The sequence below is a fragment of the Chrysemys picta genome, chromosome 2 (genome assembly GCF_011386835.1).
Source record: "Chrysemys picta bellii isolate R12L10 chromosome 2, ASM1138683v2, whole genome shotgun sequence".
Lineage (NCBI taxonomy): Eukaryota > Metazoa > Chordata > Testudines > Emydidae > Chrysemys > Chrysemys picta.
The window spans coordinates 175438360-175453265 of record NC_088792.1 but is presented as its reverse complement, the minus strand read 5'-3'; the positions used below and the strand labels follow the sequence as shown (position 1 = coordinate 175453265).

Genomic DNA, 14906 nt, shown 5'->3' with positions numbered 1-14906 from the left:
AAAACTGGGACGCAGACTGTGGTGCGGGGCGGGTCTAGTGTTGTGATGCGAATGCAGCTTCTAAACTCAAGGATTGACAGGCTCCGCTGCGGTGGGATGCTTGTTTCAACGGAGCCTGTCACCCCTCCTGATCGGGACTGTGTGTATGGGAGGTCTATTTGACTTTGTGGCAGGGGGAGGACGGTTACAGATCCCATGCTGTGTGGCTCTGTGATCCTGTCTAAGGACCGGCGCTTAAGATCTGTAACTGCCCTCCCCCGCCACAAAGTCACAGAGCAACCCACCCCCCCCAACATTACATCAAAACAACCTCCCAGACTAACCGGGGCAACTAGTCACTGCATCACTGCACTGTGTATGTGCCCTGCTGCTGTGCCTGCCCCCGACTATGTACCCTGCCAAAGGAGACTGTCCTGTCCAATTTCCAACCCCCTTTCCCCTCCTCCTCCAAAAGAACATGATTGAAACAGTAGTTAACAGAAACGAATTTTTTATTATCAACTACACATGGCATTGGGAGGTGAAACTTGGACGTGGGCTTGTGTCAGGCGGGAAGGAAAGAACTTTTCAAATTTTGGGAAATGAGAGCCTTCTGCTACTAGAGCTCTCTGCAGGGGTGGAGTGAGAGTTAGCAGGGACTCTGCCGCCTCTCCTTCTTTGCACTTTGGGTGAGGTGGGTATGGGACTTGGTGGCGGGGGAGGGCGGTTAGAGATGGACTGCAGCGGGGCTCTGTCCTCCTGCCTCCGTTCCTGCAGAACATCCACAAGGCGCCGGAGCGTGTCCGTTTGCTCCCTCAGTAGTCCAAGCAGCGTTAGAGTCGCCTGCTGGTCTTCCTGCCGCCACCTCTCCTCCCGATCCATGTTGGCTTGGTGCATTCGGGTCAAGTTCTCCCGCCACTGGGTCTGCTGTGCTGCCTGGGCTTGGGAAGAGGCCATAAGCTCAGAGAACATGTCCTCCCGTGTCCTCTTCTTCCTACGCCTAATCCGCGCTAGCCTCTGGGAGTGTGATTCCAGGCTAGGTTGTGAGACAGTCGCAGACGGGGCTGTGGAAATGGGAAAAAGGGAGTGAATTCCTCTGAAAGATAAATGTAGTTGTGAACAAAGAACATAGTCTTTCTCTGTGAACAAGACCATGCACAGCACCTTTCACATGCGCACTCAGCACAAGGTCGAATTCTCGGCCTTCGCATTCTGTGCCTGGGGTCTTGAACAGCACATTTGAGAAGCGAGGCAGCACAACGGAATTTCTGTTGCAGGCAGACATGGTAAGCCGTACACTTGTGGCAGTTTAAAACTTTTATATTACCACTGGCCTCATTTCACATTTAAATCAATGTCAGTCCCTGCTGCCAGCAATCCGGCAAGCGGGAACTCTGCCCCTGTCCCACCCCCTCGCGGCTGTCCCCGGGAACGATCCCTTTCGGCTGCCCCTCTCCCGCCTCCACCGCGTGGCTGCAAACCAGCGGTGACAGTTCTGTAAAGGAACGGGAAAGCAGTCCCAACACTAACATTCCCCTACCTAATTAAAAGCAGGTCACCATGGCCGACATCACCCTGATGAGGATCTCCGAGAGCGACAAAGAGAGAATGCTCCGGGAAAGCCTCCAAAGACCAGGGCCGTATGCCGCCCTGCTGTGCAGAGCAATGATCCCCGAGTACCTGATAATCTCGTGGCGCGGCAACGTGTCGTACTTCGGAGGACCCAATAAGGCCGCTCTCCCCAAGAACCTCATGCAACGGCTTTCAAGTTACCTCCAGGAGAGCTTCATCGAGATGTCCCAGGAGGATTACTGCTCTATCCCCGCACATATAGACCGCATTTTACTGTAGCTGCAGTAGCAGGGAATACACAGTAGAGCGGCTTGTGCAGGACAATCACTGAAAACCGGACATTGCTAGATTTCTTTTCAAAACTTGCACTGCCCCTTACTAAACCGTTAAGCGCCTAGGGCACACTAATCATGAACAACCCATTCTTTTAATTGTTAATATTCCTGTTTTGTTAAAAATAAATGTTTAGATGTTTACAACACTTACTGGCTGATCCTTCACCAGATTCTGTGTCCGGGGTAATGGCTGGGGACGCTTCGTAGGGGATCTCTGTAAGGGTGATGAAGAGATCCTGGCTGTCGGGGAAATCAGCGTTGTGAGAGCTGCCAACTGCCTCGCCCTCCTCATCTCCTTCCTCATCTTCCCCGTCCCCTAACATGTCTGAGGAACCGGCCGTGGACAGTATCCCATCCTCAGAGTCCACGGTCACTGGTGGGGTAGTGGTGGCGGCAGCACCGAGGATGGAATGCAGTGCCTCGTAGAAACGGGATGTCTGGGGATGGGATCCGGAGCGTCCGTTTGCCTCTTTGGTCTTCTGGTAGCCTTGTCTCAGCTCCTTGATTTTCACGCGGCACTGCGTTGCATCCCGGCTGTATCCTCTCTCTGCCATGTCTTTAGAGATCTTCTCGTAGATCTTTGCATTCCTTCTTTTGGATCGCAGCTCGGAAAGCACGGACTCATCGCCCCACACAGCGATGAGATCCAAGACTTCACGATCAGTCCATGCTGGGGCTCTCTTTCTATTCACAGACTGCATGGCCATCACTGCTGGAGAGCTCTGCATCGTTGCCAGTGCTGCTGTGCTCGCCACGATGTCCAGACAGGAAATGAGATTCAAACTGGCCAGACAGGAAAAGGAATTCAAATTCAAATTTTCCCGGGGCTTTTCCTGTGTGGCTGGTCAGAGCATCCGAGCTCGCACTGCTGTCCAGAGTGTCAACAGAGTGGTGCACTGTGGGATAGCTCCCGGAGCTATTAGCGTCGATTTCCATCCACACCTAGCCTAATTCGACATGGCCATGTCGAATTTAGCGCTACTCCCCTCGTCGGGGAGGAGTACAGAAGTCGAATTAAAGAGACCTCTATGTCGAACTAAATAGCATCGCAGTGTGGACGGGTGCAGGGTTAATTCGATTTAACGGCGCTAACTTCGACATAAACGCCTAGTGTAGACCAGGCCATAGAGAGAGACCTACAAACATTAAAATGTATTACTGGCACGGGAAACCTTAAATTACAGTGAACTTGGCACACCACTTCTGAAAGGTTGCCGACCCCAGCTTAGATGTTTAATTCCATTTAGTTCTAATTTCAGACATTTTCCCATCTTGAGCCAAAATATTGCAATATAACAAATAGCAATGGATAGGTAATGAGCACTGGAGCATCTAGTTAGTTTAGCTCAGTGGTTCTCAAACTATTTTTTGTGGACCACTTGAAAATTGCTGGGGGTCTCAGTGGACCACTTAATAATATTTCCAAATGTTGTTTGTACCATTAGCTAACTATTGTAAAGTGCTTTGGATAAAAGCGCTATATTAAAAAAGCCCCTTAATAGGATTTTTGTTCTACAAATAAAAGCACACAACTCACATTTTAGTATCAGTAGTCTTACCTTTCTAATGCGAGGATATGCCCTCTCTCCCCTGCCGCAGCAGCCCCCGAGATGGGGCTGGGAAAGGGGGGGTCTTTCCCCCACTGCAGCAGCCCCTGAGCTGAGGCTGGGAAGGAGGGCTGTCTCTCCCTGGCAGCTGCAGCCCTAGAGCTGGGGAAAGTTGCCTCTTTTTCTGGCCTCTGCAGCCCTGCACATCTCAAATTCCCCCCACCCCCTCTTCTCACCCCACTGCCCCCTCCCACCGACACCTTATTCCTCCCAAGACCACTACCTCACTTTACATGTGCGTCTTCTCCAGCGTCCAGGCACCTAATTAGTGGAGCCATGCCTGCGTGGCTCCACTAATTAGGTGGGTGGCCCTTTATTTTGTTGTGTGCAGCGGCCAGGTACGCACCTTAGAGGGGACTATCCGCAGACCACCTGAATGGAGCTTGCGGACCACTGGTGTTCCATGGACCACAGTTTGAGAACCTCTGGTTTAGCTGAATGTACACATAACATGGTGCATTATTTCTGGCTTTTAAAGATTTCTCAAATATAGTCCAGATTCTGACCTGAATTGTTGAACTACATGAATGAAAGCAATCCAAACAGTCAGATTCCTCAATATACATAAAATACCATGATTTTATTATTCCTAACGATTACTAAATTAATTTGCATCTGATTTTTCAACTTCTTGTTGTATAAATGTTTAAAATTTAGTGGATTACTTAGAAATAAAGAACGAAGAGTACATGTGGCACCTTAGAGACTAACAAATTTATTTGAGCATTAGCTTTCGTGGGCTAAAACCCACTTCATCAGATACACGCAATGGAAAATACAGTAGGAAGATGTATATACACACAGAGAACATGAAAAAATGAGTATTGCCATGCCAACTCTAATGAGACTAATCAAATAAGGTGGGCTATTAGCAGCAGGAGGGAAAAAAACTTTTGTAGTGATAATCAGGATGGCCCATTTCAAACAGTTAGAATATCAGGATTGGAAGGGACCTCAGGAGGTCATCCCAGCCAGGGCTTTTTCAAGCCTGACCTTAAAAACCTCTAAGGAAGGAGATTCCATCACCTCCCTAGGTAACCCATTCCAGTGCTTCACCACCCTTCTAGTGAAAAAGTTTTTCCTAATATCCAGCTTAAACCTCCCCCACTGCAACTTGAGACCATTACTCCTTGTTCTGTCATCTGGTATCACTGAGAACAGTCTAGATCCATCCTCTTTGGAACCCCCTTTCAGGTAGTTGAAAGCAGTTATCAAATCCCCCCTCATTCTTCTCTTCTGCAAACTAAACAATCCCAGTTCTCTCAGCCTCTCCTCATAAGTCGTGTGCTCCAGCCCCCTAATCATTTTTGTTGCCCTCTGCTGGATTCTTTCCAATTTTTCCACATCCTTGTAGTGTGAGGCCCAAAACTGGACACAGTACTCCAGATGAGGCCTCACCAATGTTGAATAGAGGGGAACGATCACGTCCCTCGATCTGCTGACAAGAAGGTGTGAGTAACAGTAGGGGGGAAATTAGCATGGGGAAATAGGTTAGTTTGTGTAACTCTCCAGCGCATCATCAAGGATCTACAACCTATCCTGAAGGACAATCCTTCACTCTCAGATCTTGGGAGACAGGCCAGTCCTCACTTACAGACAGCCCCCCAACCTGAAGCAAATACTCACCAGCCACCACGCAACAAAAACACTAGCCCAGGAACCTATCCTTGCAACAAAGCCCGTTGCCAACTCTGTTCACATATCTATTCAGGGAACACCATCATAGGACCTAATCACATCAGCCACACTATCAGAGGCTCGTTCACCTGCACATCTACCAATGTGATATATGCCATCATGTGCCAGCAATGCCCCTCTGCCATGTACATTGGCCAAACCGGACCGTCTCTACGCAAAAGAATAAATGGACACAAATCAGACGTCAAGAATTATAACATTCAAAAACCAGTCGGCGAACACTTCAACCTCCCCGGTCACTCTATTACAGACCTAAAAGTTGCAATTATTCAACAAAAAAACCCTTCAAAAACAGACTCCAATGAGAAACTGCAGAACTGGAATTAATTTGCAAACTGGACACCATTAAATTAGGCTTGAATAAAGGCTGGGAGTGGATGAGTCATTACACAAACTAACCTATTTCCCCATGCTAATTCCCCCCCTACTGTTACTCACACCTTCTTGTCAACTGTTTGAAAGGGGCCATCCTGATTATCACTAAAAAAAATTTTTTTTCTCCTGCTGATAATACCCCACCATATTAGATTAGTCTCATTAGAGTTGGTATGGCAACATCCATTTTTTCGTGGTGTGTGTGTGTGTGTATGTATATATATATATATGTGTGTGTATATATCAATCTTCCTACTGTATCTTCCACTGCATGCATCTGATGAAGTGGGCTGTAGCCCATGAAAGCTTATGCTCAAATAAATTTGTTAATCTCTAAGGTGCCACAAGTACTCCTCATTCTTTTTGCTGATACAGACTAACACGGCTACCACTCTGAAGCCTGTTAGAAATAAAGAACACTTTCATATCAGCTACACCAAAGCTTATAATCTTACAATAATAGGACATTCATGGTAAAATCAGGGGTCTAAGAAGCAGCTTGGTTACTTCCTAGTACCCTAAGGCAAACACCTTGACAGACCTTATTTTCACTTTTTTCTCTGCAGTTGTGTGCACCAAAGCTTTAATTTGTTTTGAAATTGCTGGTACATAAATTACTAAATTTTAAAAACTTATTCAATAGAAACTGAAGTTTCTAAACTGATAGTGATTTCTGCTTATACAGACCAAAACTTTTGCATAATATTTTGCAACTAAAACCTCAAACTATTTATCTCCTACCAGTAAATGTAAGTCTTGGAAAACTGAAGTATGATCCCAACATCCCGTTAGTCAACCACACTTGCAGAAAATGACTTCTAGTATTTCCATCTTGTTTTGTTACTAGGTTCAAGTTTACTAGTTGCAGCCCAAGATGCTACGGAGGATGAAGAAGCAGTGGAAGATACGGTAGTTGAAGATGAAGATGATGAAGCTGAAGTTGAAGAAGATGAACCCACAGACTTGGTAGACGTGCATACATTTTGTTTCAAAGCATTAGATTATACAGCTTCTTTAAGTTAGAGGTTAGATGGATTAGAAATATGAATTTTAGTATACCGTATTTCATTTCTTTAAAGTGGCTAATGAAAAATATAATTAAGGACCTTAGAAATACTTTCAATTTGGGCAACTGGAAGGATATAAGAGGAACAACTAAATAGTAATTGGAACACTGGCTGTGCCTAACAGCATCTTAAAAAGAGAACACTAACTGAAATTGCATAGTTTGTTTTTTCCCACTTCGACATTCACTTTAAAAAGATAATGGTATTTCTTCAGTGTAAATTTGGCTTGTCATATTGTCTCTTTGAAGTCTCACTTAAGCCCTGCAATAATGTTTGAAGTCTAGTTTTGAGGCATATTTTTGCTTCTATTAATTACATCTGCAGTCTGAAATAAAATCACCAAGGTACATTTGTCGTGCCACCAGAAATGTCACTTTCCTTTTTGAGGCAACTATTTCAAAATCTTGATGTGATATGATTTATGTAGTGTTACTAGTCACCTCTGGCAGATTTAACATTCAGCTGTTAAATACCTGGTAGAGGCTACTCTCTTGGCATCAACTCATGCACATTAATGCTAAGAAATTAAAATGAAAACTTGAGTTATGGGAATGGGAAAATGGAGAGAAGATGAAAAGAGGAGGGTGTTTGTGAATTTTTATATATAATAAAAGCAAAGAATTGCTAGATTACTGCTTGATAAATACATTTGATGCATTTTACTGGTTTTCATCAAATTTATTTGATGCCCTTCCATACTACGTGACCAACTTAACAGCAGTCAGATACTATTCAGCAGGAATTAAATATTGGTGGTATTAATGGAATACATTCAGTGTACATTGTCTATTTAACCATCTCTAGTAGTAAGTTGAAAATTGTTAAATACAGTGTTCAAACAGTATAGGACTGGTTTTGAAATAACACAAGATGTGGCTTTGCATTGAGGTATGAGATATCTTTCTCTCTGGTTAGTAGGCTTAGTTCTTGGGTTAGTAAGGGAATAGAGGTAAATTTTTGAAGTCCTAGGGATGAATAAAGTAGTGAACACTCTAAAAATTTCCTGTGTTCTTGATTTTCTTCAAAAAATATTTGGTCCAAGAATAAACATAAGAATGTAAGCTTAACTGAAGCCTAACCTTGACCAACATGTTGACAGCACTTGGTTAAAAGTAACCTTCACACTCTAACTTTTATGTGATTAACAGTCTCTCTCACAATATATCTACAGAGTTCTACAAGTAGAAAACAATATTATAATGTGAGGTGTACCACATTTCAAGGATTGTAGCATTGGTAATATCCTTACCAGGCTAGAAATACCTTTTATTATAAATAGCTGCTGCCCTTAAGAATTCCTAGATTAATAGTAAATCACTACCCAAATTTTTACAAGACATAGGATACCTTGTTTCGAAAGTCTGTTCTTATTTGGAGATGGAAGGACAGGCAATTGGTATACTATTATAAGATAGGGATGAGAAAATGAGGCCTGTCCAGAATGTGGACTCAGAACAATTAAAGGGACTGAGTTCAAACACAATACAACTTTTTTACCATTAACATCTTAAAATTCAGTGGAAATAGTCTTTAAACAAAGATTTGTCTGCAGCAAAACTTACTTTTTATTGTCTAAGTTATATTCTGTAAGATCTTTGTTTTAATAAGCGACTGACACCATCTTGGAGTGGGTATGGAAACTTGCTTGAATTTTTGAAGTTATTTTTAGACTGTTAGTTTAAACAGTGATTCTCCTGTTGCTTTGTGATCAGAAGCCTTATCCTTTAGGTAGAATTGAAAGGTTTGTCAAGACATCAGTTGAGATTATCTTCCTTGTAACAGTTGACTACTTCTGACTCCTAAAAAGTGTCAAAGTACTGCACTGCTTTAAATGTTTAGTCAGATCATCAAATAATGCAGAGGCTATACAAACTTATGCACCTATCTTGGTTAGTAAACAGGGAATTATATTTTGGCTATTTAAGTAGTTACTTAAAAATCTTCTTAATACGTTTACATTTTATGCAATATAAAATTGTGTTGACAATTATTTACAAGAAGGATGCCTTGTTCTCGGTTTTCACTTTATAATAAAGTAACTAGATGCAGAGGGATAAAACAGCCCTTGGCTTAGACCAAGCTCTTTGCTTGTTTTAAAAAATAGAGAACAACCATGTAATCGGGGAAAACAAGACTCCACAATTTTAGATTATCAACTTCTAAGCACCTCTTGTACTCTAGAGCCTATGACTATGGTAATCATGCTGCATTTAACTCTGTGGCCATTTACAGGGCTGGAGAACTAGCAGCTCAGGGTCAAAGAGAAACAAACAGCAGAGAGTTGGCAGTCTGTCACATCTGTTACAGCAGCAGTTGTAAATGTTTTGTCCCACTAATTTTGTTACAGGATGCCACACAACAAAATACTTCCGTTACACTTAACGTATAGGATTCTCATAAAATGTGCATATTCTTTGCTTCACTCTTTATTATAGGTTTTTCAATTCTTTCTCTTGTCTTAGATAGAAGAAAAAGAGGAAGAAGACTTATCAGGAGAACCTAAAGCCTCACCTAGCGGTGATACAACTATCTTGTTTGTGAAAGGCGAAGGTAAGATTGCTACAGGACTTGTGCACATCTAACAAATGCTTGGCTGTTGCTGACTGGTCGTTCATTTTAAATGTCATTACACATGCATAAAACAATGTTGAAGCTCTAATAAAGCATTGTACAGTTTTGTTGGGGCTGAGTTTAAACTGGGATTCTTGTGCACTTTAATACTGGCATGGCATATAAAAACTTTTCTAACTTTATGATATTATGTTCTAGACTTTCCTGCAAACAACATTGTAAAATTCCTGGTAGGCTTCACCAACAAGGGTACAGAGGATTTTATTGTTGAGTCTCTTGATGCCTCTTTCCGGTACCCTCAGGACTATCAGTTTTTCATCCAGAATTTCACAGCTCTTCCTCTGAACACAGTGGTTCCACCACAAAGACAGGCCACATTTGAGTACTCATTCATCCCTGCAGAGCCTATGGGTGGTCGTCCCTTCGGACTGGTTATAAATCTGAACTACAAAGACTTAAATGTAAGCCCAGTTTTGGAATTACTTTTACTCCTTCAAATTAAAGTGGAATTGTGGGCAGGAAGGGAAAGGCTAGTGTTTTAAAAAACACTTAGTGTCTGTGTAGATTACATTAAATGCTTAGACCAACTTATTTTTTCTGTTATGGATATGTATTTGATTGTAGATCTGTACATGTTTTGTGTGCTATAAAATTACACTTGAACTTCCATTAGCTAGGGACATTATAGCACTTAAGGATAGTGAATGGTGCTCTGTCTTTACAGAAAATCTTGACTTTCTCCTGAGATCTCGTAAACTCACTGGGTGAGATTTGTGTAGTCCCATGAATTTGAATGAGTGAGCAATGTTGACAAGTGTTGTCATTAGCTTTTTAAAAGATTTATCAAAGGCACTAATGGGAGTTAGGTGCATGGCTCCCATTGACTTTCAGAAGGAGTTAAACATCTAACAGCTTCTTGCACCTTTGAAAGTTCCCTCCAGTGAACAATGTAATAAGATCCTCGGTGCTCAATAGAACATCTCTATCACACTACAGAAAGACATGAAATTAGTATAGCATTTGTGCTAAAGCCATGGACACTGTATCACATGTTCTTATGTAAGATTTTTTTTGTATTCTACGTACTTACCAAAGGTATTGCTCTGCAAGTCTTCAGCTAGCTCCAGTTTCAGAACCTCTTGCAGTGTTTTCTCCCATAGCTATATGACTTACCTTTTTGTTGTGAGCTAATCAGTTCCTCTGCTCTCCACATATTAGTTTGTCCTCAGCAGAGGTTTTAGAATCTCATCACATTTCCTTGGAAGGCATTACAATTATGAGAGGTTAAACTGATTTTAAAAAATAATCATCATCATTGCAGGGCAATGTGTTCCAAGATGCTGTCTTCAATCAAACTGTTACAATTATTGAAAAAGAAGATGGATTGGATGGAGAAACGTAAGAGAAATTTGAACTTGTTTTTTTTGGTAGTACATCAGCAGTAATGTACTGTTATATGTGGCCACTTAAAAATGCTTTTGTCCTCATTTCATGGAATGCTGGAAATCCTGTATGGCCTGGTGATGGTAGAGTATTCAGAAGAGGGGAGAGGAAATGTTAACCCAACACCTCGGAAATAGAGGCTGTGCTTTCATGTTTAATGTGAAATAAAACTGATTGGATATGCAGTTAAGAAAAATTCTGTACCTAATTCATATTTCAAAATATAGCCATAATATTACTATTTCAGATAGGATAGTTTTCATTACTTTTCTGTCTCAGATCCAAGTCCAGAGCATAAGTGTGGCCTATTGGTAATTGCATGAATAGCCTCAATTTGAGGCTGTATTCCTAAATAAAATTATTTGTAGGGAGGAAGGGTGACACAGATGGCTCAGGGTATTGAGATGTGGTCCACATTTTGAAGGCTGAAGTACCTGTGATATACAATTTTACTTCTGAGGCACTGTTTTAAATTAGTCTAAGGCCTTGGCTACACTTACCCGCTAGTTCGGCGGCTGGCAATCGAACTTCTGGGTTCGACTTATCGCATCTAGTCTGGACGCGATAAGTCGAACCCGGAAGTGCTCGCTGTCGACTGCGGTACTCCAGCTCAGCGAGAGGAGTACCGCGGAGTCGACGGGGGAGCCTGCCTGCCGAGTGTGGACCAAGGTAAGTTCGAACTAAGGTACTTCGAACTTCAGCTACGTTATTCACGTAGCTGAAGTTGCGTACCTTAGTTCGAATTAGGGGGGTAGTGTAGACCTGGCCTAAGTTGCAATCTGAGGGATTCTTTTCAGGTGGCAACGTGAATTTTTAGTCTAATTCCTAGTTAACACATGCGCTCCTCACAATTTTGGGGAAATGCAAAGAGGCTAAAGGTGAATTGCTGTGAAAACAGAATTATTTGTCCCTGGAAGTAACTTGCAGTTCCTTGTGGGGAAACTTTTAGCTGCTTTACTTGATCTGTGGATTAGAGGCATTCCTTATGAGCATTCAACTAAATCGTTGAAAGAAAGGAAATGATGTGGTACTCTCACTACTTGTTGCAAGGATGTGGCACAGTACATACTTGTTAAACGTACATTAAAATATTGTGTGTGGCATTTTCAAAAGCACCTACATCACCCTTTTGAAGAAGATACCAAGCATTTACAGATGACTGTGTACTAGAATTTGCCTGCTTAGCAAATCAGTTTTCAAAAGGTTACTGAAAACGTTTGTCTTTTGATGAAGATTCTGATTAAGCTCTTTCTGCAATGATTTTTATGAAAACAAGAAGTCCGATGGCACCCTAAAGGCTAACAGATTTATTTGGGCATAAGTTTTCATGGGTAAAAAACCCACTTCTTCAGATGCAAATAAATCTGTTAGTCTTTAAGGTGCCATCAGACTCCTTGTTGTTTTTGTGAATACAGACTAACACGGCTACCCCTCTGATACTTGGCACGATGATTTGGTTCATAGATTTAGAACTTCTTGTCAGCTTCAGCTTGTAAAATTGGTTAGTTTAATACCTTGGAGGATGATCTACTGTTCATAAGAATAAGGGAACCTAACCTCTTAAATACTGAATGAGATTTAAACTATAGTTGGAATCTATAGAAAAAGAATTCAACTATCCACTTAATCTAGGAAATGTACAGGCTGTTTCAGAGAATTCAGCTGTAGAACACGCTCTCTGTAAGTTCTAATTTAGGTACCCACTTCTTAGGATGCTCCATCACCAGTAAAGACTTCAGGGTAACCTTACAACATGAGCATTGAGGTGGTGTATACTACAGAAGTGATTATGTAATGGGGCCTCATAGCTCTTGTAACTGATTAGTAAATTAGCAGTCATATTTATTCATTCTCTCTCACTCACACACACCCCATTTTAGAATTTGGTATGTTACGTTAACTTTAGCAAATGTGAACTTAGAGAAATGTCAGTAGCTAAATACATACACCTCTACCCCGATATAACGCGACCCGATATAACACGAATTCAGATATAACGCAGTAAAGCAGTGCTCCGGGGGGGGGCTGCGCACTCCGGCAGATCAAAGCAAGTTCAATATAACGCGGTTTCACTTATAAGGCAGTAAGATTTTTTTGGCTCCCGAGGACAGCATTATATCGGAGTAGAGGTGTATTTGTTGAAGTCTACCAAATGGCACTTTTGTATGAAAATTTACTCCATTTTTCCATGTAAAAGTTAAGATTACTGTAACTTATCCGAGCCAAACAACTCTATTTGGTTTACTCTTTTTCACAGTACTTTGTATTAAGCTTCATTATTTTTCATCCTCCATTCTTTTTCCTGAGAGAGACCTCAAAACTTATTTAAAAAAAAAAAATGCTTGTAAAACCACACAATATGCAGGGGCACTCCAAGGGCCTGATAAAATTTCCGCAATTACTTCTCATTCTTTTAAACAACTGATTAGACTTCAAACTGAAGATGACCCTACATTTTTTTTTTTTCCTTCTCCCTCTTACCAAATAAGAATCTTCATGTACGTGTTCCTGGCAGGACTTGGCCTACTTGTCATTGTTGGTCTACATCAACTGCTAGAATCTAGGAAAGTAAGTAAGCAATTATGTGCACTTGTTAATCATATACAGTATTCTGTTGATACTGAAGTGTTAGCTTCCAATCGGAGCAATACACCTTTTGTGGCCTATTTTGGCACAAAAGAACATGAAAATTTAACTTTGATCGGTGAAATTGAAGGGAAGCAGATTGATACTAGAATTCCTCCTAGCCTTTAAACAGAAATGTGTCTTATGAGCTGTTTTGTAACTTGAAAAAATCATGCTGATGAGTTGCTTGTCTACCACTGTACCTTTGCTTACCTTCTTCCACCATAGCAATGGTCAACCTTGTGGAATAAAAGGCTCTGGTGTTTTCCAAATGTCAGGCGTGTGCAGCTACAAAACTACATTTTCACGTACTCTTTACAACCTCATTGAAGTCCTTCCTCATTTCCTGCTGTTATGTCAGCTGTTAATGCCCTGTCTTAACTTGTATTGTAACCTTTGGGATTGGGATCATGTATTCCTACATGTTTATATTTGCTTAGCATGATAGGCCTGAGTCTTGAACACTATCATCATATTACAACTAATGGTTTATCGTCCTATTGATTTGGCCAAGTAGTACATCTAATGAAAGTGTAACTCAACACTCCAGGTACCACAAGGGTGTTCATTTCAAAGAGTAATAATAGAATGCTATTAGGGAAAAATCCTAAGTATACTGGAGATAAGAGTAGTGTTTTGTAGATTTGTGCTTTTTTGGTAATTTTTTAATACTGTACTGCATCACTGATATGTATGGAGTTGTATGGGAATCTAGATATAATTCCTGCTACATGGAATGAGGATAATCTGAATTTAAAAGCATTAGATCTGACACTTTATAAGAGTTCTGACAAATTACTTAAGGTGTCAAGTTTGCTGAAGTTAGGCTACAAGGAGGGCTTGACACTGTAACTGTTCACAAGCTTAAAGGTGTATTATTTTGTGTTTGCTTAATGACAGTTGGCTTTTACTAAATGCAGGAATTCCTTATTTAGGTTTAATACCCTGACATTTGTACTACATAAAACTTCCTTATGGAAGGCAAATCTGTTCACATCTCTGTGTGAGATAAATATATTCTTACCTCAAACTCTTCCAGAGAAAGAGACCAGCACAGAAAGTAGAGATGGGCACATCAAATCAAAATGACGTTGACATGAGCTGGATTCCTCAAGAAACTTTAAATCAGATCAGTAAGTAGTAAGCCTTTCACAACAAGGGTATGATTCATTTGTTTTATCAAACTGTTAATTTTTTTTTCCAGATTCTTAAGCCATCTGCTTCATGAAACCAGTTCAATCTAGAAGTATCTTAAGCGTATGCATCTTTTGCGTATTACACAGTAACTGGTTATTTTAAATAGTGAGCTGTTTTTGAAGGTAGACTCTAAACAGACTTTTGAAGAGCTAACAGGGGCAGCCACCACAAACTTTTCTTCCTGCCTGCTAGTCATTTTCATTATATTCCATTTCACTGGTTAGCTAGAAGCGAAGTCCAAAATAGGTGTTACATGGCAGAAGTGATCTATATAGAGACTTTTTAAAAAAAAAAATAAAACCTTTTCTTTCTTACCCATGCTTTCATAGACTGGCTTTCAGCACTGCTGACCCTCCAACCAAAGTTTGATCACAGAAATCTGAAGGGGTCCTGCGGAGAAGTCCTAGTGGAATAAGACATTTTCCCATTCCCTCCTC

At 41.3% G+C, this 14906-nt stretch overlaps 2 protein-coding genes across 4 annotated transcripts in view; one reads left to right on the top strand and one right to left on the bottom strand.

Annotated features, from left to right (window-relative positions):
- Positions 1-14906, top strand: part of SSR1 (signal sequence receptor subunit 1) — a 29893-nt gene that overhangs the window by 6616 nt on the left and 8371 nt on the right. For all 3 annotated transcript variants that reach the window (XM_008165358.4, XM_005305969.5, XM_065584933.1), the window contains exons 2-7: positions 6414-6532; positions 9096-9183; positions 9403-9665; positions 10526-10602; positions 13137-13215; positions 14312-14405. In XM_008165358.4, the coding sequence (XP_008163580.1) occupies positions 6414-6532; positions 9096-9183; positions 9403-9665; positions 10526-10602; positions 13137-13215; positions 14312-14405 (720 nt within the window). The remainder of the gene's footprint in view (positions 1-6413; positions 6533-9095; positions 9184-9402; positions 9666-10525; positions 10603-13136; positions 13216-14311; positions 14406-14906) is intronic.
- LOC135981623 (uncharacterized) lies at positions 477-2743 on the bottom strand. The gene is made up of 2 exons (XM_065584932.1): positions 2038-2743; positions 477-1043 (listed from the first exon to the last, which is right to left on the bottom strand). Exons 1-2 carry the CDS (start codon positions 2612-2614, stop codon positions 568-570), a joined length of 1053 nt encoding a protein of 350 aa, XP_065441004.1. The 5' UTR covers positions 2615-2743; the 3' UTR covers positions 477-567.